This window comes from Bufo bufo, chromosome 5, assembly GCF_905171765.1.
Source record: "Bufo bufo chromosome 5, aBufBuf1.1, whole genome shotgun sequence".
NCBI classification, from domain to species: Eukaryota; Metazoa; Chordata; class Amphibia; order Anura; family Bufonidae; genus Bufo; species Bufo bufo.
Window position 1 is genome coordinate 25,698,009 of NC_053393.1, and position 25,869 is coordinate 25,723,877.

Consider the following 25,869-nt stretch of genomic DNA (forward strand, 5'->3'; position numbering starts at 1 on the left):
TACTACATGTACTGTACTGCTCTCTACCTGTACTACATGTACTGTACTGCTCTCCATCTGTACTACATGTACTGTACTGCTCTCCATCTGTACTACATGTACTGTACTGCTCTCTACCTGTACTACATGTACTGTACTGCTCTCCACCTGTACTACATGCACTGTACTGCTCTCTACTTGTATTACATGCACTGTACTGCTCTCTACCTGTATTACATGCACTGTACTGCTCTCTACCTGTACTACATGTACTGTACTGCTCTCCACCTGTACTACATGTACTGTACTGCTCTCCACCTGTACTACATGTACTGTACTGCTCTCTACCTGTACTACATGTACTGTACTGCTCTCTACCTGTACTACATGCACTGTACTGCTCTCTACCTGTACTACATGCACTGTACTGCTCTCTACCTGTACTACATGTACTGTACTGCTCTCTACCTGTACTACATGTACTGTACTGCTCCATCTGTACTACATGCACTGTACTGCTCTCTACCTGTACTACATGTACTATACTGCTCTCTACCTGTACTACATGCACTGTACTGCTCTCTACCTGTACTACATGCACTGTACTGCTCTCTTCCTGTACTACGTGTATTGTACTGCTCTCTACTTGTACTACATGAACTGTACTGCTCTCTACCTGTACTACATGAACTGTACTGCTCTCTACCTGTACTACGTGTATTGTACTGCTCTCTACCTGTACTACATGTACTGTACTGCTCTCCATCTGTACTACATGTACTGTACTGCTCTCCATCTGTACTACATGTACTGTACTGCTCTCTACCTGTACTACATGTACTGTACTGCTCTCCACCTGTACTACATGCACTGTACTGCTCTCTACTTGTATTACATGCACTGTACTGCTCTCTACCTGTATTACATGCACTGTACTGCTCTCTACCTGTACTACATGTACTGTACTGCTCTCCACCTGTACTACATGTACTGTACTGCTCTCCACCTGTACTACATGCACTGTACTGCTCTCTACCTGTACTACATGTACTGTACTGCTCTCTACCTGTACTACATGCACTGTACTGCTCTCTACCTGTACTACATGCACTGTACTGCTCTCTACCTGTACTACATGTACTGTACTGCTCTCTACCTGTACTACATGTACTGTACTGCTCCATCTGTACTACATGCACTGTACTGCTCTCTACCTGTACTACATGTTCTATACTGCTCATCTACCTGTACTACCATGCACTGTACTGCCTCTCTACCCTCGTACTACATGCACTGTATGCTCTCTTCCTGTACTACGTGTATTGTACTGCTCTCTACTTGTACTACAATGAACTGTACTGCTCTCTACCTGTACTACATGAAACTTTACTGCTCTCTACCTGTACTACGTGTATTTGTACTGCTCTTTACCTGTACTTCATGTAATATACTGCTCTCTACCTGTACTACATGAACTGCTCTGCTCTCTACCCTGTACTAGTTGCACTGGTCTCTAATTGTACTACTTGCGTTGCAGTGCTGTCTACCAGTGTTGGGACAGGCTGTTCCATTAGACACTCCTTTTTGGGGGCATTAGAATAGTTCTCATATTTTTCTAAATTAAACAATGGTATGTATAAAACATTTTTTTTTTACAGTAAGCATAAAAGACCTTTAAATTGTACATACTGGCAGAAAACTTCATAAAACTATACAGAGACTGTCAAATATAAGAGTTATGTGCTCTTTAATGACATGGGGGGTAACAAAAATAGCCAAAAGCAGCTTGGTCCATAACAAATTGCTAGGTACTTACATCCTTTTATCTCTGGCTTGAGACTGATATGGTCCAAGACTTGCTGCATTTTTCGCTATTCAGCGATCCACTTTTCGTTCTGACGTAGTCCAATTTGCGTCATTACTTTTATCCACAGCACCCCCCCTCTTTCCGTTTGATTAAAGCCCAATTTTCTTGCACGCAACAGTAATGATTATGGGTAATTTTGGAGAGAGAGCTTTTTGTCTTTCATCTGACACTGTCTAGAGTCTCGCCAGATGCTGCCTTTTATGTGCAACCAGTTCCGGGGCACGGTTGACAGCCACTATTACTGGTTTATGTTCCCACTCTACTAAGGACCCTCTGAACTACGCTTATTAATACTGGACCCACTCTTCTCTAAGCTCTTTAAGAAGGATAAATAGATGAATTTCCTTGTGGCTTTTTGAAACCAAAATAGTATTAGAAAAATTGCCGTATCGCCATTTCAGCATCCTTCACTGTATTCACAGTATTTATCACTGGTTTAGCAATCACTCACTGTGTTTTTTACTAACCTTGTGTTTTGTTGATCTTATTGTAGCCCTCGCCTTGAGTTGTCGTTGGTTGGCATAACTTTTTGCCCATTTCTTAACGGGTTGTATGTACCAATATCACCCTTGAAGTGGTTGGCTTAGAGTGACAGCCCTTGTCCAAATGCCCTATTAGGAGGGTCCCACACGGGAGAATTTGGCAAAATCGATGACTAGACATGGTTCATCATGGAAATAGGAACCCGAGCCCTCCTTAAGCACATTGACCTCCTCAAACTTTCTCCTTAAACTTCCTACTTTTCTTGCCTTTTTAGCAGAAGCCTCCAAGTTTTGCCATATTGTTCCATCATAAAACCTGTTACTTTAGGTTTGTGACTTCACAATTCATTCCAGTGGTTAATTGTGTAAGGTTAAATAGACGATTGTCAAGTGCAGTTTGATCTTGATTTCGCCCACAAGTAGGTAGAGATCATGTTAAATTGTCCCTTTGCCGTGCTCCGTAAGTTCAGCGTGCCTAAGCACTAAAAAGTTGCGACCACTGTAGGCAAGAGGGAAGACAAGCCCCATGAGGAAAGTGGCCAAGCTTAGAATCCTCTATCTATCTCCTCCATCTAGAATGCAAGCTTATCCACAAGAACCACCATATTTAGAAAGTAAGGGAACGGAGGAAGAAGATGATTTCCACCTGTCCATTTCCCCTTAAGATGGGATGAGGTAGGAGGATGAAGGAGCACCAAGCTGAACAATTACCAGCTATGACATGGACCAAACATGTGGAGGATGCATCATTTTTTTTTTTTGTTTGCCAAAGTGCCCACTCTGCCCTATATGCATCACCGTCACCGATTCGTATCGCTTTCCTTAATACTTATTACGTTCCAATTGCTACATAAGAGGGACATGTTTATAGATGGGTGGACTGTGATTATAGCATTCATTTTCATTTTTTATTTGACTTTTGTGGTCCGAACGGGTTGTATATACCTGTGTAGACTCCCAGCATTGTACAGGCAAGTCGCGGACTGTGCACACGGCCGTCTTATGAGAATGTGGCACGAAGCTCTGATGAAAACACTTGTATTGCAGACACTCATGCGCTGATGATTTTCAAGAGCCGTTACTGCTGTATAGATGAAATTATGCCCGTTCAAGCTGCGAAAATATATGTAAGAAGGCCACCAGGAAAACACAAGAGGGAGAGCGTATGAGCCAAGCGAATTAAAGATGGAACATTTTATATGAGACACTTGGGTAGCCGGTCTGTGAATACAACCTAGTATTGCACAGAGCTGCTGGAGGTTGGGGGATGTTAGTGAAGGTTGGAACCACTTTATCCCACATACAGTCAGGTCCATAAATATTGGGACTTAGACACATTTTTGGCCCTATACACCACCACAATGGATTTGAAATAAAACGACAAGATGTGCTTTACCTGCAGACTGTCAGCTAATTTGAGGGAATTTACATCCCAAATCAGGTGAACAGTGCAGGAATTACAACAGTTTGCATAAGTAGCCTCCCACTTGATAAGGGACAAAAGTAATGGGACAATTAAAGCTGACAGTCTGCAGGTAAAGCACATCTTTGTTTGTTTCATTTCAAATCCATTGTGGTGGTGTATAGGGCCAAAAAAGTTAGACTTTGTGTCCATGTCCCAATATTTATGGACCTGACTGTATGGCCAATATCTTTACCCTTCTGGTTCATAAATACCCCCCATAACAACCCCTCATTGCCTCGATCGAACAATGTTACATTTCTAGCAGCACTTAATAAATGTATAATGAAAGAGTTTTCAAAGTATAAAACTACTCTCTGCTTGCTGTCATTGAATGGGGAAACATAAAGTAGTTAAAAAACTGTGATATTGTTCAACGCACGCAAGTGCACGACTCCTTAAGGATTGATTTGATTGTTATGAAGAGTGAATAAATGAATTGCAATTTATTTCAAAGTCATCCCTGCCATGAAAATTAACCTAAAGACCCAATTCCCGCTGCAGAACTCAGAAAAACTGAATTTCATCCCTGACACAAAAATGAACTGCTAAAATAATTTTTCATATCGTTCGCTCAGGAGAAACTTTTTAGTGCTGCTTCATGCTGACTGAATTAGAAGAGCGACTGCTTGCTTTCAAAGGGGGTAGTGCTTGAAACCATTGTCCTCTTCTGTTAACCATGGTTACTTCCAAGGAATCCCCTGCAGTCATTATTCTTCTCCATCAAAAGGGCTGACAGGCGAGGACATTGCTCATTACTGCTTTGCAACTAAAACAACCATTTATCCAAATCATCAAGAACTTCAAGGAGAGAGGTTCAATTGCTGTGAGAAGGCATCAAGGCACCCAAGAAAGTCCAGCAAATCAAGAAAGGGTCACCACCAGTGCAGAACTTGTTCAGGAATGGGCAGCATCCAGGTATGAGCACATCTGAACGTGCAATGAGGCAAAGGCTTTTGGAGGATGGCATGTTGTCAAGAAAGGAGGAAAGAAGACACTCCTCTCCAAAAAAACCCATCAAGACAGGCAGACATTCTGAAGGAAGAACAGGGATTGGACTGCAGAGAATGGGGTAAAATTATTTTCTCTGATGAAGTCTGGAAAAATGTTCAGAGAAGAAAAGGTGACCGTTACTATAACTTCTGTGTCATGCCAACAGTAAAGTATCCTGAGACCATTCATGTGTGGGGTTCCTTCTCACTCAAGGGAATGGGCTCATTTACAATTCTGCCTACGAAAAAATGCCATGAATAAATACTGGGATCAAAACCTCCTCCAAGAGCAACTTCTCCCAACCATCCAGGAGCAATTTGGTGGTGAACAATTCTTTTTCTACAACTATTGAGATCATGTCACAAGGCAAACCTGATATCTAAGTGGCTCCCCAAAGAAAACATTGAAATTTTGTGTCCTTGGCCAGGAAACTTGCCAGATCTCAATCCCATAGAGAACCTGTGGTCAATCCTCAAAAAGCTGGTGGACAAAAAAAAGCTGAGAAATTGTGATAAACTCCGAGCAGTGATTAGGTAAGAATGGGTTCTTACCAATCAGAAATTGGCCCAGAAGCTGATACCTAGCTTGCCAGGGCAAATCACAGAAGTCTTGAATAAGAATGTTTAACACTGGAAATATTGACTCTTTGCATAAACTTAAATGGATTTGTCAGTATACCATAGAAACTTATGACAAAAAGATCCAAAAACACTGAAACAGCAGACTTTGTAATAACCAAAATTTATGTCAATCTCAAAACTTTTGGCCACGACTGTACAGATAACCCATTGATGTGAATGAGCGCTCTGGAATGCTTCATTCCCCCATGTGGGGATGCTGTAGGGTACATGCTCAACCTGCCGCTCCATTCATTTCAGCGGTGTGGAGCCCCTGTTTTTGTGTTCAGTAGGACACCAACTGATCTGTGGGTAGTAGATAACATCATCTCACCAGAATTCCTCTTTAATATATTTTTATAAATTCTGTCTGCCTACAGCCACCACTAGGGATAGCTTAGTGTGTGTTATTTTCTGATTGAGTTCAACATATAACCCCTATGCAGGGGTGGCTGCTCGCCGCTAGAATGTTTAAAGGGAACCTGTCACCGGTTTTGTGGGCCACTAAACCATCACCATGTCGTGTAAGCGACTTGGGTTTGGTGTCCCAAATCTGCGTACAGCCAAACCTGTCTGTCTTCACAAAGAATAGTATCACAATTTACCAGGAGAAGAGTCTGGGCTCTTCTCCAGTGGCATTAGCTGCATGCATACTGCACCGATGAAGCCGAGGTCGGTTCACCTCACTTAAAGGGGTTATCCCATGAATAATGTAAAAAATTAAATATAGTACATGAAACCCTCTTTCTAACAAAGCTAGAACCAGCCCTGTACCTCACATGGATCCAGAGATCTCCCCATTAATTGCTCTACTCAAGCTAGCAGCTCAAGGGGAGTGTCTTTTCTGCTGCAGCTCAAGGGGCGTGTCCATGCTCTCCCTATTACAGCTCAGGGGGCGTGTCCATGCTCTCCCTATCACAGCTCAGGGGGTGTGTCCATGCTCTCCCTATCATAGCTCAGGGGGCGTGTCCATGCTCTCCCTATCACAGCTCAGGGGGCGTGTCTCAGCTCTCCCTATCACAACTCAGGAGGCAGTTTAAGAATGAATCTGAGCATGTGCGGCCATATCCGTGATCAGGACAAAGAAATAAGAAAAAGAACTAACAGCAGGTGGTGCTATACAGATACATTTTATTGGATAACTCAGTGGTTATGCTAAATTTTTAATTACATGTAATTACAAAAGTATTCAGATCGAGGAGCTGGTTTTAAAATTGTAGAATATTTATAGTGTGACAACCCCTTTAACTGTGCATGCATTGCACATTGGAATGAGGTGTACCGTCCTCGGGTTCATCAGTGCAGTGAGCATATGTCTGATGCTGTCGGAGAAGAGTCCTGGACTCTTCTCCCAGTAAGCTTGTATTCATTTACTATTCTTTGTGGTGCTGGTTTTGCAATGGGTATGTTTGGGAATCTAAACCTTGCTGCATAACCGCACGCCCCAAACCAGGTGACAGGTTCACTTTAACATTTAAGGCTACTTTCACACTAGCGTTTTTACTGGATCCGGCAGGGTTCAGCAAAAACGCTTCCGTTACTGATAATACAACCGTCTGCATCAGTTATGAACAGATCCGGTTGTATTATCTTTAACATCGCCAAGATGGATCCGTCATGAACTCCATTGAAAGTCAATGGGGGACGGATCCGTTTTCTATTGTATCAGATTGTGTCAGAGAAAATGGATCCGTCCCCATTGGCTTGCATTGGAGGTCATTCCGAATCCGTCTTGCTCCGCATCCCAGGACGGAAAGTAAACTAAAACATGCTGTGGTTCGCTCTCCGGTATGAGAACGGAACCAATCCGAACGGAACGCATTTTGGAGAATTCCGTTCTGTTCAGTTACGTTTGGTCCCCATTGACAATGAATGGGGACAAAACTAAAAGGCTAGTGTGAAAGTAGTGTAACTCTGTCTATGCAGGGTATTTGGAGGTCTAGATGAGAGAAATGGAGCTTTTACCGCTATAAAGATACAGTATAAGAAGTTAATCAGATCACAATTTTGGATTGGACAAAGGACAAAGTGTTGAATGGTGGACGTTCACTTTCAGAGTATCAAACCTCGGAGACGTGCTGGTGGAGGATCCTTGGGGTCCGGTTTCAGAAATCCCTCATGCCATCCAGTTCACGCCTCATTATAGTCTAGGGGGCATAGTTGCCCCTCAGTGATTTTAATATAATTTGCTCATGGAAGTGTATATGACTGATATCAGGTGACTGGGGGGATGGTGGGCTGCTGTTTGCTTGTGCGGAGACCTCTCCATTAAAGTGTATAGAGAATGCAGCGGCCAGGAATCGGCCAATAAGGGGTCGCTCGACCACAGTTCTCCTTAGTATAGGTTTTTTTAACCTGTATTTTAAGACCATTACAGATATCTCTATAATGTGGAAATATTTGTCTAGTGCAGCGTCCGCTCCGTTAACCCATATTGTGGTTTGCAATAACAGAGCTGTTATTCTCTACCCATGTTGTTTTCAGTCTCCTGTTTTTCCCTGCTGCCCCCCCTCAAATCTGCCATCTTGACCGTATGAGCCTCTCGCTGCGCCAGGCACCTCAACAAGCAGTCCCCTGTGTTCACCTCTTCACATCACATTAAGTTCTGGCATAAAGCATTCACACCAGAGACACAAATATAGAAAGTAAAAATCAACCCCTGGTGAGCGCTCACTGAAAAACAGATGCGGTTTTGGAGAGCTCTGAAGTAGCAGTGCCTGCCGCCGCCGCCGCTCTCCGAATACTCGGTACAAAGGATGATAAGAGGTACTGTCCTGAGGTGTAAATGTAAAGGGAGGATGTGTGCAAGTGTGTGCTCTTCTTAGCAAGCATTTTTACAAACAATGCACATCTATTAGCATTGTAACACACCAGTGTCTTCAGATTATTGACATTTATTAACTGGTTCTGTAACATCCTTCTGCTAATCCTAATCACTCCCATCATCCCACAGGATTTAGAACTGCTCCTATGTACAAGAATATAACTACTATAATACTGCTCCTATGTACAGGAATATAACTACTATAATACTGCCTCCTATGTACAAGAATATAACTACTATAATACTGCTCCTATGTACAGGAATATATAACTACTATAATACTGCTCCTATGTACAAGACTATAACGACTATAATACTGCTTCTATGTACAAGAATATAACTACTATAATACTGCTTTCTATGTACAAGAATATAAACACTATAATACTGCTTTCTATGTACAAGAATATAACTACTATAATACTGCCTCCTATGTACAAGAATATAACTACTATAATACTGCTACTATGTACAGGAATATAACTACTATAATACTGCTCCTATGTACAAGAATATAAACACTATAATACTGCTTTCTATGTACAAGAATATAACTACTATAATACTGCCTCCTATGTACAAGAATATAACTACTATAATACTGCTCCTATGTACAAGAATATAACTACTATAATACTGCCTCCTATGTACAAGAATATAACTACTATAATACTGCTCCTATGTACAAGAATATAACTACTATAATACTGCCTCCTATATACAAGAATATAACTACTATAATACTGCTCCTATGTACAAGAATATAACTTCTATAATACTGCTCCTATGTACAAGAATATAACTACTATAATACTCCCTCCTATATACAAGAATATAACTACTATAATACTGCTCCTATGTACAAGAATATAACTACTATAATACTGCCTCCTATGTACAAGAATATAACTACTATAATACTGCCTCCTATGTACAAGAATATAACTACTATAATACTGCTCCTATGTACAAGAATATAACTACTATAATACTGCTCCTATGTACAAGAATATAACTACTATAATACTGCTCCTATGTACAAGAATATAACTACTATAATACTGCTCCTATGTACAGGAATATAACTACTATAATACTGCTCCTATGTACAAGAATATAACTACTATAATACTGCTCCTATGTACAAGAATATAACTACTATAATACTGCTCCTATGTACAAGGATATAACTACTATAATACCGCTCCTATGTACAAGGATATAACTACTATAATACCGCTCCTATGTACAAGAATATAACTACTATAATACTGCCTCCTATGTACAAGAATATAACTGCTATAATACTGCCTCCTATGTACAAGAATATACTACTATAATACTGCTCCTATGTACAAGAATATAACTACTATAATACTGCCTCCTATGTACAAGAATATAACTACTATAATACTGCTCCTATGTACAAGAATATAACTACTATAATACTGCTTCTATGTACAAGAATATAACTACTATAATACTGCTCCTATGTACAAGAATATAACTACTATAATACTGCCTCCTATGTACAGGAATATAACTACTATAATACTGCTCCTATGTACAAGAATATATCTACTATAATACTGCTCCTATGTACAAGAATATAACTATTATAATACTGCTCCTATGTACAAGAATATAACTACTATAATACTGCTCCTATATACAAGAATATAACTACTATAATACTGCCTCCTATGTACAAGAATATACCTACTATAATACTGCTCCTATGTACAAGAATATAACTACTATAATACTGCTCCTATGTACAAGAATATAACTACTATAATACTGCTCCTATGTACAAGAATATACCTACTATAATACTGCTCCTATGTACAAGAATATAACTACTATAATACTGCTCCTATGTACAAGAATATAACTACTATAATACTGCTCCTATGTACAAGAATATTACTACTATAATACTGCCTCCTATGTACAAGAATATAACTACTATAATACTGCTCCTATGTACAAGAATATTACTACTATAATGCTACAATTCTCAGTGGTGTTTTCGGTCCCTAACTACCAGTCTTTCTCCGATTGCTGGGGTTTAATGTCCTTGTTTTGTCCCATCTGAGTTCATGTGGTGAACCCCATTAGTATGGGTTGTAGTTTCAGGACCCAATATGTCATAGCCCGATCTGTGAATCTTGTGAGGTCACGTGCCGCCATGGTGTCCACCTTCTCAGTCTGAGCTGCCATCCTAGCAGTCGGGGCGCAGGTTGGCAGATTTCATTATGTTGAATTGGACTGTCAGTACTGATGTAAGAGAAAATCAGCAGAAAATGAATGACCGCGTACGAGGTTAATCTTCGGAGCGCTCCATGCTGATTCACGCTGTGTCACTTTATTCCTGATTAAGTGGCAGATTTTCTTGCTTTGCTCAAAAATCTGAGTTGATTTTTGTACTGGTGGGAGCGTTTGCATTGATTGGTATCTACGGTATATTAGTTCTAGGGTTTTCGTAGAGCAAAGTGGGAAGTTGCCCCCAGTGCTTCTGTGCGACTGGTCAGCTCCAGACCCTTATGTCTTGTATGTCCACCACCTCAGGGGACAGAATCACAGAGATTTAGGATGCCTCCTATCATCATATATCCATGTGTTGCACATGTTCTCAACCGATTTGGGGTATACTCAAGCTGTGTTTTTCAAGGGGTTGTCTAATGAAGATTCAGTGCCCCATTTGGGGTGTCATGGATGGACCCCACTCTCTACAGCACACAGGGAGAGACAATTAAGCAAACCTGTGACTTACGTGCGTTACATGGATGGCCATTCATCTGATTGGACACCATGTAATGCTGCATTTCCACATGCAGAGGGCGCTGGGCTAAAGGTGAAATGTCAGCTGCATAACCAGCTTTTTGCCAAGGGTGATGTAAGTCTAATCTGCCGGGCCCTGATTGTTCAAGCCCTGAAAGTGCAGCATGGTGCTTGATCATTAGGTGACACTTGGCTTGCTAGTAGACTCTAATTTTTTTTATGGCGCTTCACCAAGCGAATAGGTACTTGAGTTAGTCCATAGTCCGAATGGCTCTTGTATGGCTTCATCATTTTGGATTTTTGTCAAGTTGGAGGGATCCCCATGCATTGTTCCTGAATTGTCTTAAATGGTGTAGAGCGAATTGAAGCTAAATTAATTGTGGTAAGAAATCATTTATTTCCTAAACATGTAAAAAGTGAAAGTAAGAAGCCCGGGAATGTGAGATCACCCGTAATGCCCTACAGCCAATCAGCAGCTAGCCAGCCCCGGTAATGTCACAGCCCTTTAAAAGCCTCATCCCGAGCGGTCGTCGCCATTTCACTGTGAGCTGAGCATAGGGACAGTGTTTTAGCAAGGTTATAATTGTAGAATATTGGATAGGGACACTGTAGGGAGAGCGTAGGGAGACTGCAGGGACAGTTCAGGCTCGGTGTAATCGCCCCGGGGCATCTTGTTCACCTGCTGCCCCATTCATTAATCTGTTTAGTTATACATGGACTTACTGAGCATCAGACTCCATGTCAACAGGCGGTCTAATATATAGGCACGTTTACCCAGTTCATCTTCTGCGTCATTTATACGTAATCTGTTCAGTTATACATAGACTTACTGAGCATCAGACTCAGTGTCAACAGGCGGTCTAATATATAGGCACGTTTACCTAGTCATCTTCTGCGCCATTTATACGTAATCTGTTCAGTTATACATAGACTTACTGAGCATCAGACTCAGTGTCAACAGGCGGTCTAATATATAGGCACGTTTACCCAGTTCATCTTCTGCGCCATTTATACGTAATCTGTTCAATTATACATAGACTTACTGAGCATCAGACTTAGTCTCCACGTGCACTGTCATATATTGGCAGGTTTATTTAGTTCACTTGTTGCGCCATTAACCCTTTCTCTACCAGCGCCATATATGAGGCGGGTGGGCATAGTTATCCCAAAGAGAACTCGCCTTTCATCACAAAATGTCTAGAGACTGACCTGTATTAAGATGAATCAGGCCTGGATCAACCAGGATTTCCAGACACCGGTGCCTGATCATTCTGGCAGTAACGATCTGACTAGTGTTGAGCAAAGTGAGCTTCAGATCATAAATCCGAAGTTGCTACGGTCAAAACCTAGTTTGAATGCTGTACTGAGATCCGTCTCCGTACAGCGTTGAAATGTATGGGCTCCAGGGAGAGGGGAAATTCGTGATCACCGAAGTCTTGCTAGACTTCAATGAATAATTTCAGATTTTTTAACTTGAAAAACATTTTAAAACTTGAATCCAAAGTCGGCTTCGAAATCAAGTTTTTTGACCAAAGCGACTTCGGTTTTATGATCCGAATCTTGCTTCACTCCACACTAGTCAGATCATTACTGCCAGGATGATCTAGTTTGTTGCATCAGGCACCGGTGTCTGGGAAATCCTGATTGATCCAGGCCTTATTCATCTTAATAAAGGTCAGTCTCGCAACATTTTGTGATCCGAAGCTCGCTTTGGTTAAACCTAGATCTGAATGTAGTGCGCTGCTTTTGACAAACGGCCCGTTAATTCTGCCCACGTGCTGCTGATACCCGCCTGCTGCCTCTACTGTCATCTGCTCCTACTGTGATCTGCCATCATCTTGTGCTGTCACTGCTGTTGTCCCACTTTGTTCCGGGGCCACTATTGTGACTCTTCATGCTGTTGCCACCCTCACCAATCTGTTACAGGGCCACTAGTGTGTTTGGCTGTGTTGACATCGCTGTTTATTTTTCCGTTCTTGTGATCCGTCAGAAGAACAGAAAAATAACATAAAAAACTATTTCTGTCGTTTGAGCGTCAATAAGGCCTCTATCCCACAGTCAGCATTTTGCATTAGGATTTGGAAGCCAAAAGCAGGAGTGGGTCCAAAACACAGAAGACATGCAAATATTCTCATCACATGTTATCCCTGTTTTGGACCCACTCCTGTTTTTGCCTTACCAATACTGATCAAATATCGACGAAATACTAATGCAAAAAAACTTACTAAATATTGACCGTGTGATAGAGGCCATTAAATTCCTGCATGCAGGACTTCTTTTACATCTAAATGAAACCAATTTCAGACGCAAATGGCCAAAACCCATGCAAATTGAACATGAGGCCTCTATCACACAGTCAGTATTTTGCATCAGGATTTAATCATGATTTGGAAGCCAAAAGCAGGAGTGGATCCAAAACACAAAAAAACATGCACATATTTCAATCACATTTTATCTGTTTTGAATCCACTCAAGTTTTTGCTCAAAATACAGGAAATTGCTTTTTTGGGGGGCTGTCCATCCGACGGATCAGAAGAACAGAAAAATAAGTAGTGATGTGAACACAGCCTTAGGGTCCATTCACACGTCCGCAATTCTGTTCCGCATTTTGCCGAACCGCATTGCGGACCCATTCATTTTTATGGGGCGGCACGATGTGCTGCCCGGATCCAGAGTTGAGGATCCGCACTTCCGGGTCCGCAATTCCGTTCCCGAAAAAAATAGAATTGAATTGCGGACAAGATTAGGCATTTTCTAATAAGTGCCAGCGATGTGCGGCCCGCAAAATGCGGAACACACATTGCTGGTGTCCGTGTTTTGTGGATCCGCAAAACACACACAGATGTGTAAATAAACCCTTATTGCTGACACCCTCCTCACTGTCATGGGGCCACTACTTGAATCTTGGGCCACAGTTAAAGAGGACCTTTCACCGATCCTGACATTGTGAACCAAGTATCATGACATATACAGCGGCGCCCAGGGATCTCACTGCACTTACTATTATCCCTGGGCGCCGCCCCGTTCTCCCGTTATGTCCTCCGGTATGTTCGGGGACTTGGTTATAGTAGGCGGAGTCTGCCCTTGTTCTGCTGGGCGTCGCCTTCTCCTAGGCTGTAGCACTGGCCAGTCGCATCGCAGAGCTCACAGCCTGTGGCAGTGCGACACCATAGACTGTCATTATAAAAATTGTCGCGCGACATTAGTGCAACAAAATGTCGCGCGACAAATGTCGTTGTGTAGACGTAGCCTTAGAAACAGCTTTTCTAGTTGCGAGTCCTTGGTAGGATCTCTGGGTGGGTATTATTTCTATTATGGAGACGAGTTAATATATGCGATGATGATCATAGGCTAGGCAATGCTTCTCTCGGTTTCTGGGAAAAATATATGCAAATTATCATGTCAACATATAGCTTTCCCAGAAGCCCAGAGGGTCATTGCCTGGCCTACATACTATTCAAACGTACTCTGCCTACTAGGCGCTCTCCATAATGAGAAAGTGTATCCCCAAGACAACTCACACTCTCTTTCGTGTTCGGGTAGAATCTATTTGTGTCTGAACCAATTTTTTTTTAAAATTCGGCAAACCTTAAGCGAATCTTTAACAGTTCGCTTCTCTATTCCAGACCTTGAATAGTTAGGACCTTTGTCAAACTTTTCCTACAGATCTGCATGGCCGGGTGTGTCCATACACACAGAGTAGTATAGGTCTTTCCATAATTTAGTTTATTCAAGCATGTAATACTTCATTTTCCCTGCGGTGGCGCTGCAGAAATACTGAGCACTTGCTGCTGGGTTCCTGAGCGATCAAAAACGATCGCTTGTGATCGAAACAGTAGGATCATCTTGTTTACTGGAAACCCTTCTAAAACACAGTGGAGCACCCCTTTAGCTATTATTTGACAGTTCCAAGTTTCAAGGGATTTCTTTCGCTATAATCTCTTGTGGATTTCAGGTTGTGTTCTTGTTGTGCTTTCCTCTTCCTTCGTCGTATTGATGTACCCCAGGACTGATTTGGTTGTATTTGCTGCAGGGTGTGAATAATTTATCATGAATGCAGTCGATGTCCTCTCCCTCTACGCTTCAGCAGCAGTAAATCGCTCGCCACTTATCCCTCCTGAATCTTCCCGGCGCACTATTGCTTTGCCATTTGGGGCATTGATCGAGGAGCTTGTGACGGATCGATAATGAACAGCTATTATAAATCTCATGCTTTATTTAGCATCCATTGGGAGATTCGGGAGTCTGCACATTAAATGAGAGATCACTCACACTTACTCTAATGATTGTACGAAGCGCGCGAGGCAGCTACTTAGCGGGAGCTGCTACATCTCGAGGCGGTCTGGGACGTGTTCCTAGCGGTGGTCTATACTTTGCATGCAATTTTATATGAAGAAGTTTCTTCCGGGACCGACTGACCATTTGGACAGTGCCTAACGCCCCTCAGACAGTAGGGATGTCGAGGCTTCTCAGATGCAGGACCTGGTCCGAGTGCTACTAAAATGCTGTTTTTAGCATTGTGAAAGAGCACCTGTCAGCAGGATCAACCATATTAGGGCCGACCCTGCTGATTAAAACCATACCTTTCTTCCCATGATCGATTGCTGCATTAAAAATATGCTAAATAGGGCTTAAGTGCACCATGGGTGGGCACCTAGCCACTTGGTGCACATTAGCTCCTTCTCGGCTTCTCCTGGAAAGGCCAAGGCACCCGGGTGGAGGGAGCATTGTCCAGCAATGGGTAGGAGGTAAAGGTGTGTATGGCTAGGGCCTGTCCTTGATACACCTAAAAAACGTATTTTTCAGCATTGGATCGAGCAAAGAAAGATGTGTTTTAATCAGCAGGGTCTCCCCTCCCAGGCATTATGACTAGTTTTAATAGGGTTGACCCTGCTGACAGATTATCTTTAAAGGGTTTGGCCAGCTTTTGGATGGTTTTTGGCAAACTTCCCTCCTTAGCAAAAGGGAAGCCTACTTACTTGCTTCCCGTCTTCATCAGTCCTTGGCCTCTTGCTGGGGTCCCCCACTTTGATGCTGCTGCAGCCAATGACTGGTCACAGTGGTCACCTGCCCTTCTTTGTGTCACGTGAACAATTGACATGACGCAAGGGGAGCAGGTCACTGCTGCAGCGGCGCCAAAGCGGATATTGACTGATATTGACAGTGGGGCACCCGAGTGAGGCAGCCAAGACTGGGGATTGAATGAGCTCAGGACCGCTCTAATCAGGAGGGGGGCTTTGCCAAAAAAACGCCAAAATGTGGCCAAAGCTATTAAAGGATATCGTTCAGAAGCATCAACCTTATTGATCCATCCATGATGCTGGGGAGGACGGACTCTGCTGATTAAAACATACCTTTTTGTTGCCTGATCTGAGGCTGAGAAATGTAAAAATATGCATATCAGGTCTGAAGTGCACTGAGGGCCGGGCCCGAGCCACACACCCTTTACTAGGTAAGTGATAGGTGGCTTCTGGGTGAGGAACACTGTGTCTGAGGACTCTATGCACAGAATGGATGCAGTATTTATTAGGGCAAAGTATGGCGCTCACTCTGCGTTTTACATTGTGTAATTTGGGCATTGGTACTGTATAGCGGTATGTGTGTACTCTATGCTTTATACTACAGTATGTGATCACTTGTTTGCTTGTATATGGGCACTGTATAGCGGTATGTGTGTACTTTATGGCACTCTGTGCTGTATACTATGTGACCACTTGTTTGCTTGTATATGGGCACTGTATAGCGGTATGTGTGTACTTTATGGCACTCTGTGCTTTATACTACGTGACCACTGGTTTCCTTGTATATGGGCACTGTATAGCGGTAGCTACAAATGTGTAGCACTCTGGGCAGGGTAGCGTGCTCTATGTATCTTGCCAACGCATAAACTAATGTGAGCATTGTGTTCACGTTTGAAGGGTCCCAACTTTTTCGATGCTTTCGGTTCAGGTTGACCCACTAGTCTAGATTAGATCGGGCTGGGTGAACTGTTCCCTATAAATTGATCTTCCTAAAAAGATATTTCTTTTTATCGCCTTGACCACCTCCTGTTGATGGCGGTCCGTCCTCCAATTGAGTGGAGCACATCCTTCATTCCCTGCCCTATCGAAATGCTTGGCCCTCAGATATCTTAACCAATAAGAGAAAAAAACATACTGTAATAATTTACAAAAAGTTTTTCTCTGAGAACCCCTGCAGTACGTGCAGTTAAGAGCGTCCATATTTTCTAATAAGTGCCGCCATATAGAGCCGAGCTCTTAATTACGTGATACATAATGGATTTGAGAATTTATGACGCACTTTTCCTTATTTTAATTAAACTTTCTGTAAGTTTACGTAATTTTATGCCATAAGTCCATAGAAGAGACGGGGGATCCGCGGGAGAAGAAGCGCCGCGCCGACTGCTGGAGCTTCATATTAATTTTTAATTTCTTTTTATTATCTTTTTCTCCGCAGTTTCTGTTTGCAGAAGTCAGTCCAGAAACAAACGTCGTCTTATGTGGTTTAATTATCTTTTAATTGCTCTTTAAACATTGCGAGGCTGGACTATGTGCGTTTTTTTTTTAGCATTCATCGGCTGCTATCTGCTCCTCGCCTGCCTTAATTGTTGTACAAATAGACCTTTATCGTTTTTAATGCAGTTCATTTATGATGTTGTGGTCCATTGATTTCTGCATTATTATTATTTTTTTTACAGTGTTAGTGGTTTCTTCCTGAAACGGCGCTACACCTGTCCTCAGGTTGTGTGCGGTATTGCAGCTCAGCACCATTCACTTCGGTGGAGCTGAGCGGCAATACCTGACAGAACCCATGGATAGGTTTGGCGCTGGAAGTAGAGGGAGATGTTGTGGTACCAGGGGTGCGGTGTAAGAGCAGTCAGGTAGCCAACATTTGGGAAACAGTAGTCAAGCAGAGCCAAGTATTCCATAGAGGTGCGTTGGCCAGGAGGTTCATCGGATGGCTAAGATCCATGATGTATGAGAGTCAAGCGTAAGTGCTGGTCAGAAAAGCCAAGTTTTAGTAATGGGAGCTAGGTATGTGGTAAGTCCAAGTTGAATAAAAAACAATAAAAACAGATCTGTAAAAAACTGGCTTGACAGGCGACGTGACGTGGAGAGCGTGACAGAAAGCCTCACCTCTGGGTCTCCTTAGTCCTCTTTGTCTATTCGTAACTATTTGGTTCCTTGATCGAAGTAAAAGGAACTGAAAATAAAAATCAAAAAGTTAGAATTTACATCTTGAGGTCTTCCTGTTAACACTTCTTCTTGTGTTTCTCTTCAGCATGGCCATCCAGGTGGATAAGTTCAACTTTGAGAACATCTCGGAGCCTTCAGAAGACCACATGCAGTTTGCCAACCCGAAGGAGGTGGAGGAGGAGAGGCAGCAAGCCAAGGGCCTGGAGATCAACAACAAGCTGGACATCCGCTGGAAGATCATATCCTTTTCTAGATATCTTACTGGGTTACTTTGTGTCCGTGGATCTTGACTTTCATCCTTTTTATGTGGAATCACATGGAGATGATGGTAATCGATTTAGATAAGGGCTTAACATCTGACCAAAATGTTCTGTGATGGGTTTGCCATGATTTAGGCATATTATCTTTAACATTGCCAAGACGGATCCGTCATGAACTCCATTGAAAGTCAGTTGGGGACGGATCCGTTTTCTGTTGTGTCAGAGAAAACGGATATGTCCCCATTGACTTGCATTGTGGGTCATGATGGATCCGCCTTGCTCCGCATCCCATGACGGAAAGCAAACCGCAGCATGCCGCTCTCCGGTATGAGAACACAACCAAACGGAATGCATTTCAGAGCGCCCCGTTCTGTTCAGTTATGTTTTGTTCCCTTTTGACAATGAATGGGGGCAAAACGGAAGCGTTTTTTTTTCCGGTATTCAGATAGGATCTCAATACCGGAAAATATTAACGCTAGTGTGAAAGTAGCCTTAGAAAAAAGTAGGTAAGTGATGGATGATAGTATGACAGTCGGATCAGAATACACAGGATTTATTTGTTGTCTTTTACCATAGAGACCAATAGGTCTGCATGGAAGCTGTAGGTGCAAAACAAAAAGATGTTAATGCTTGGAAAGTGTTTATTATTTTAGTGGTTGTAAACGTGGACCCTCCCTTTTAAAAAAAACACTGCCACTATTATATGAAATCTATTACAAAAACATCCACATTTTTTGCAGCATGATAATGGTGAGGTCACATCTTAGGGCTACATGTTACAGTACCTTAGGTCATCTGTCCACTTGGGTATGTTGGGCCCTGATACTACTTTAAATTAGGTTAAACCTATGAGCCGATCAATGTTAAGAAGTGGATGTGGATCCACCATGGCACTTGAACAGATCTAGCTTAGGGCTATTCCTTTGGGCGTTATGTAAGTGGCCCCCCCTGTTTTTCACTCTTAAGCCCCTGTACAGCGATCTGGACTCTGCTGCAGGGGAACCACCAGGCTTCTTCCTCCTGGAGTTGTCTCTGTTCAAGCGACGACTAACTTATGGGGGTCTAGAGACACTTATGCAGTACACTGAGGGATCAGGCAAAACTGTAGTCGACAACAAGCCGAGGTCAGGGCAGGCAGATTTTGTGCAATCTAGTAATCCAAATAGCCGTCTGAGGTCGGGGCAGGCTACTTGGGGTCAGAATGGAAAACAGGCAGAGGTCAGGTCAGGCAGCAAAAGGACAAATCCAAGAAAAGAGGCAGAAGTCAGTACATTGAAAGATGAACGTAGGAAAAGGATATTGGTAAGATAGATCCTAGTACTCGGACACCTTCCCACAGGTGGCCAGCCTTTGGGTGGGGGTGAAGATTAGGGTGTGCATGCGCTGGCCCTTTAAGAGCCAGAGTGACCATGACCTACAGGCATAGACAGAAAGCTGTAGCCAGCAAGACTCAATCCACAACCTGCGTGGATGGACAGAGATACACTGTCAGCCGGGCCTGCCGGGAAGGAGTCTGGCAGGTCCGATGCAGCAAGAACACATAGCCACTCACCTGTCTGCAGTCCTGCCATATCTGTGTGCCGCTGCCACATCCCCAGTTCCTGCCAGACCAGAAGTGGCTTGTTCCCATGACCACTGCGGCCTACCACTGGCCTCAGAGGTCACATGTGCTAGAGAAGCATGTCACTGTTTGTGACATGCTGCTCTAGCACGTGATATCTGCCCTTGTCCTGCACCGGTATGTCCATACTTGCAGTGATGCAGAAGTGTTGTCCTATTCCCCCAGCAGCGGCACGGGTGTCAGAAGTCGAATGAGTCTCATCACTCTGTATGATAGGCCTTCTGCTCTGTTTCCTCTGTACACAATGTTGCCCGTTATCTCATTTAAGGCCATTTACACTTAGCGAATACTTTTGTGTTGCACCATTTTTAGTGCAGCGGTGGAGAAATTCACCACATGCCAATCTTGCCCGTATCATCGTGATAAATCCCTCATCCCATACGGCGTATCATTAAACTTCCCCGTCGTCCTCCAGTCTGCGCTGCCGGTAACTGGCCCTGCGTGATGCTCGAAAAACACATCTCTGCCGCATCAAACGGGTTTATTACAAAACAACAGGCTCTGAATTGCATTGGGGGAGAGAAGTGCTGAAAGGGCATCCTCTCCATCGAGTCCTCTGTTCACATTGTAATCAATTTAGCTTGCTCTGCCCGTCCTCTCGGGGATGGCGGCGTCTGTGGCTCTGTCCCTCGACGCTTCCTTTGAGCAGTTTAGAGTAGAAAAAAAATAAACCTCCATCCTTTTAGTGTCTGGTGAGGGGCAGGCAGCAGCGCGTTGTCTATTCCCTGCGTTGCCAGCCGGGTCAGCGCTGTGTACTGAAGGCGCAGTCTCATTGAAATAAATTTCCATACGTTTTTTTAACACTTGACACTGAGCAGTTTGATTAACCTCTTCAAACACATCTGAAGGGAAGAAAGTTCTTGGGGTAGCAAAACTTTTCACAGGAAAAACAAGGGAAAAAATAATTTTCTACAGTTTTTTTGTCTTTTAGCTCAAGGTATATTCCAGGCAAAGCTAAGAAATGCTCAGTAAAGCAGTGCCCAGAAGTGTGATCTTAAGTTATTCCAGCAGATCTTCTTCTACTTGGTCTTCACCCCCATGCACAGTACATGACTTGCTTCTCTTCCTCCTTCCTGTCCCTTTTGAAACATTTTCAGACTTGACCCATAGGTGAATATGATGGCACCCATGTTGGTTGTTAATCATCGATCCCCGAAACTGTGTTACAGAGATGACCTGTGGTCAGCACTGTTTAATTCACTGCTCTCGGGTTTGTGTGTCCTAGCAGAACAGCCCAGCTTCCTGTTCTCCCCTTCCCGACAGGTGAGACTATTGGGCTTGCTCTGTCCCTCCATGCAAGGCAAGACCTCTCTCCCTCGTGCTCTTGAAGGTCCAGTGTGTAAGCACCCTAATTTGTCCCAGTCTATGGCACCTTCCCTGTGGGAGGGTGCCTGAGCAATAGGTTTCCTAGCTTGCTAGTTCCTGCAAAGATGAGATGTTCTCTTGTTTGCCCATGTACCGAATTTCAGCCTGTTTCCTAGATTCTGACCCTTTGCTGCCTGATCTGACCTCTGTATTGTTCCTTCGCTGCCCTCCATGACCTCTGACCCATAACAAACTGTTAAACAAATGAATCAAATATTTAAAGGGACACTGACATGCCGTTAGAGCATATAAAGTGACATATATTCTTCTATTGGTCTTAATATGCTTAATTAAACTATACCATTATCACCCCTCGCTGCCTTTCCGTTACCTATAAAAAGTGTTTTTAGCAATTTGCAAATTACCTTACTTTGTGCCCAAGGGGCTGTCCCTCATTCAGTTCTGTGCCCAGCCGCGCCCCAACTGCCGTCTCCTAGTGCCGCCCAGCTCATTAGTATTCACTGCACTGGGCGGCATTTTTTTTCTCCCGACGCTGCGAAATCCCGCGCATGACCAGTACTTTCTTCCTGGCATCAGCTTCATCTTGTCTCTCCGTGCCTGCGCCGGATAAGGTCCCCGGCACCCTCCAGCTCCAGTAGAAGATAGTACTGGGCATGCGCGGGATTTCACTGCGTCGGGAGAAAAAAAGCCGCCCAGTGCAGTGAATACTAATGAGCTGGAGGGCACTAGGAGATGGCAGTTGGGGCGCGGTTCGGCACAGAACTGAATGAGGGGCAGCCCCTTGGGCACAAAGTAAGGTAATTTGCATATTGATAAAAACATTTTTTATAAGTAACGGAAAGGCAGCGAGGGGTGATAATGGTATAGTTTAATTAAGCATATTAAGACCAATAGAAGAATATATGTCCCTTTATATGCTCTAACGGCCTGTCAGTGTCCCTTTAAAGGCTATGTACACCTTCGGGGGCAATTTTTTGTGATTTCATTTTACTCATTTTGAGCTAAAAATCTTTTTTTTCAATTGGTCTTTATAAAAAATATTCAGCTGTTCTGTCACAAAGGGTTAAGTGTCTAGCAGTGTGCATGGTACGTTCACTTTGTGCCAGTCATCTAATGACCCTTATCTCTAAATTACTAAATAGTCATAAACACTTATTTAAGCCACATTGGTATCAGTAAGATAAGAACTGAGCTATAATGAGTGTTTAGGAGGTCAAAGATAAGGAGCCCTTAGTTGAGCTGCCTGACTGAACAGAGTGAAAACAGACAGCAGGCTACTAGAGAATCCAAAGGCTGTACAGAGAAACAGGCTCAACATTTTTAATAAAGACCAACTGAAAAACGTAATTATTAGCTCATAATGAATGAAATGCAATAATAATAGAAACATTGCCCCCAAAAGTGTACATAGCCTTTAACAACGTGACAGAGGAGGACAATAGAAGAGCTTCTATTGTCTGGGAATTTCTGATTTGAGGGTAACGTTCTTGGAATGCAAATGTCACAGAGGTTAAGACGTGTATGCACAGATTGGACTGACCCCTTTACTCTTGGGGTAACAGACAGGGAGGAATAATTATAACTACCGAAAAAACAGGAAAACAAAAATAAATAACACAACATTTTTTGCACTCTTTACCCCTTCCTGACCGCCACACGGCTATATACGTCGGCTGTCAGGAGTTTAAAGCTGGCGGAGCAGACGCCATAGCCGCGGGTTGCCTGCTGTTTCATACAGCAGGCACCTGCGGCTAATGTCTGTGACCGGCGGTAATGTTGATCATGGACATTTAACACTTCAGATGCTGTGGTCAATCCTGATCACGGGCATCTGAATGCTGAAAACCTGGAAGCTCGCGCTTCTGGGTGTGCCCCGTCTCCACCTAGTGGGGATCGGGGAACCGCAGTCTGTTAGTACCAGCCTCTGTCCGCCCGTGTCAAAAATAAGTGTAAAAAAAAAGTTTCTATAAAATAAAAAATCACTCCCGTTTCTCCAAAATGATACTCTTCATAGGTATCCCAGCGTGCAAAAATACCCGTACTATTGAAATATAAAAAAATTAATCCCATACGGAAAAAAGTCAAAATGTCCGATTTTGTTATTTTTTGGTCTCCTCTCCTCCGACAATTTTTTTTAATAAAAAGTGATCAAAAATGGTATCACTGAAAAGTACAGATTGCCCCGCAAAAATGAGTCTTCACATAGGTCCGCATACATACAATACCAAAAAATTATAGGGGTCAGAAAAAAAGAAAAAAAATTATTATTTTTGAGGTTTTTATATACACTGCTCAAAAAAAATAAAGGGAACACAAAAATAACACATCCTAGATCTGAATTAATTAAATATTCTTCTGAAATACTTTGTTCTTTACATAGTTGAATGTGCTGACAACAAAATCACACAAAAATAAAAAAATGGAAATCAAATTTTTCAACCCATGGAGGTCTGGATTTGGAGTCACACTCAAAATTAAAGTGGAAAAACACACTACAGGCTGATCCAACTTTGATGTAATGTCCTTAAAACAAGTCAAAATGAGGCTCAGTAGTGTGTGTGGCCTCCACGTGCCTGTATGACCTCCCTACAATGCCTGTGCATGCTCCTGATGAGGTGGCGGATGGTCTCATGAGGGATCTCCTCCCAGACCTGAACTAAAGCATCTGCCAACTCCTGGACAGTCTGTGGTGCAATGTGACGTTGGTGGATAGAGCGAGACATGATGTCCCAGATGTGCTCAATTGGATTCAGGTCTGGGGAACGGGCGGGCCAGTCCATTGCATCAATGCTTTCGTCTTGCAGGAACTGCTGACACACTCCAGCCACATGAGGTCTAGCATTGTCTTGCATTAGGAGGTACCCAGGGCCAACCGCACCAGCATATGGTCTCACAAGGGGTCTGAGAATCTCATCTCGGTACCTAATGGCAGTCAGGCTACCTCTGGCGAGCACATGGAGGGCTGTGCGGCCCTCCAAAGAAATGCCACCCCACACCATTACTGACCCAATGCCAAACCGGTCATGCTGGAGGATGTTGCAGGCAGCAGAACGTTCTCCACGGCGTCTCAAGACTCTGTCACGTCTGTCACATGTGCTCAGTGGGAACCTGCTTTCATCTGTGAAGAGCACAGGGCGCCAGTGGCGAATTTGCCAATCTTGGTGTTCTCTGGCAAATGCCAAACGTCCTGCACTGTGTTGGGCTGTAAGCACAACCCCCACCTGTGGACGTTGGGCCCTCATATCACCCTCATGGAGTCTGTTTCTGTCCGTTTGAGCAGACACATGCACATTTGTGGCCTGCTGGAGGTCATTTTGCAGGGCTCTAGCAGTGCTCCTCCTGTTCCTCCTTGCACAAAGGCGGAGGTAGCGGTCCTGCTGCTGGGTTGTTGCCCTCCTACGGCCTCCTCCACGTCTCCTGATGTACTGGCCTGTCTCCTGGTAGCGCCTCCATGCTCTGGACACTACGCTGACAGACACAGCAAACCTTCTTGCCACAGCTCGCATTGATGTGCCTTCCTGGATAAGCTGCACTACCTGAGCCACTTGTGTGGGTTGTAGACTCCGTCTCATGCTACCACTAGAGTGAAAGCACCGCCAGCATTCAAAAGTGACCAAAACATCAGCCAGGAAGCATAGGAACTGAGACGTGGTCTGTGGTCACCACCTGCAGAACCACTCCTTTATTGGGGGTGTCTTGCTAATTGCCTATAATTTCCACCTGTTGTCTATCCCATTTGCACAACAGCATGTGAAATTGATTGTCACTCAGTGTTGCTTCCTAAGTGGACAGTTTGATTTCACAGAAGTGTGATTGACTTGGAGTTACATTGTGTTGTTTAAGTGTTCCCTTTATTTTTTTGAGCAGTGTATTTATTTATTTTAAGTAAAAAAAAAAAGAAATAAAATATGCATATGTGGTATTGCCTGATTCGTACTGACCTGGAGAATCAAAGTAACTGGTCAGTTTTATGATGTAGGGAACGCTGTAAAAACAAAGCCCCAAAAAACTGTTTTAAGATTGTGTATTTTTTTTTCCAATTTCGCCCCATTTAAAAGAATGTTTCCGCTTCCCACCACATTGTATGCAATTGTCAACAGTGCCATTAGTCCTCAAACAGCTATTTGAACAGAAAAGTTAAAAACGTATGGCTTTGGGAAAGCTAGGAGTAAAAAAACTAAAACTTAAAAACGGAAAATCGCCCGGTCATGAATAGGGTTAACTGGGTAACTGTTATTCAAAAGGAAAAAAAAAATTTGCAGAATGAATTTCCTGTCTTGGCATATTCTCTTATTTGAAATGGTGACTTGATATCAGGGTGTCCTCAAGAACAAAAACTAAAGAAGGAACAGTGTGGAAATCCCCGTTTAAATCCGGTAATGTCGTTCTCTCTGCTCGGCTGTGCGCCGCGGAGATTATCTTCTTTTTTTCTGTCTATAATTGGTTTGGAGTTTGAAA

The 25,869-nt window shown here is 43.2% G+C and overlaps 1 protein-coding gene across 1 annotated transcript in view; it reads left to right on the forward strand.

Moving 5' to 3' along the window:
• The window catches only part of TRAPPC9 (trafficking protein particle complex subunit 9), a 516,382-nt gene that overhangs the window by 208,053 nt on the left and 282,460 nt on the right, over positions 1-25,869 (forward strand). The window contains exon 20 of the mRNA XM_040431647.1: positions 18,290-18,443. Within this exon, the coding sequence (XP_040287581.1) occupies positions 18,290-18,443 (154 nt within the window). The remainder of the gene's footprint in view (positions 1-18,289; positions 18,444-25,869) is intronic.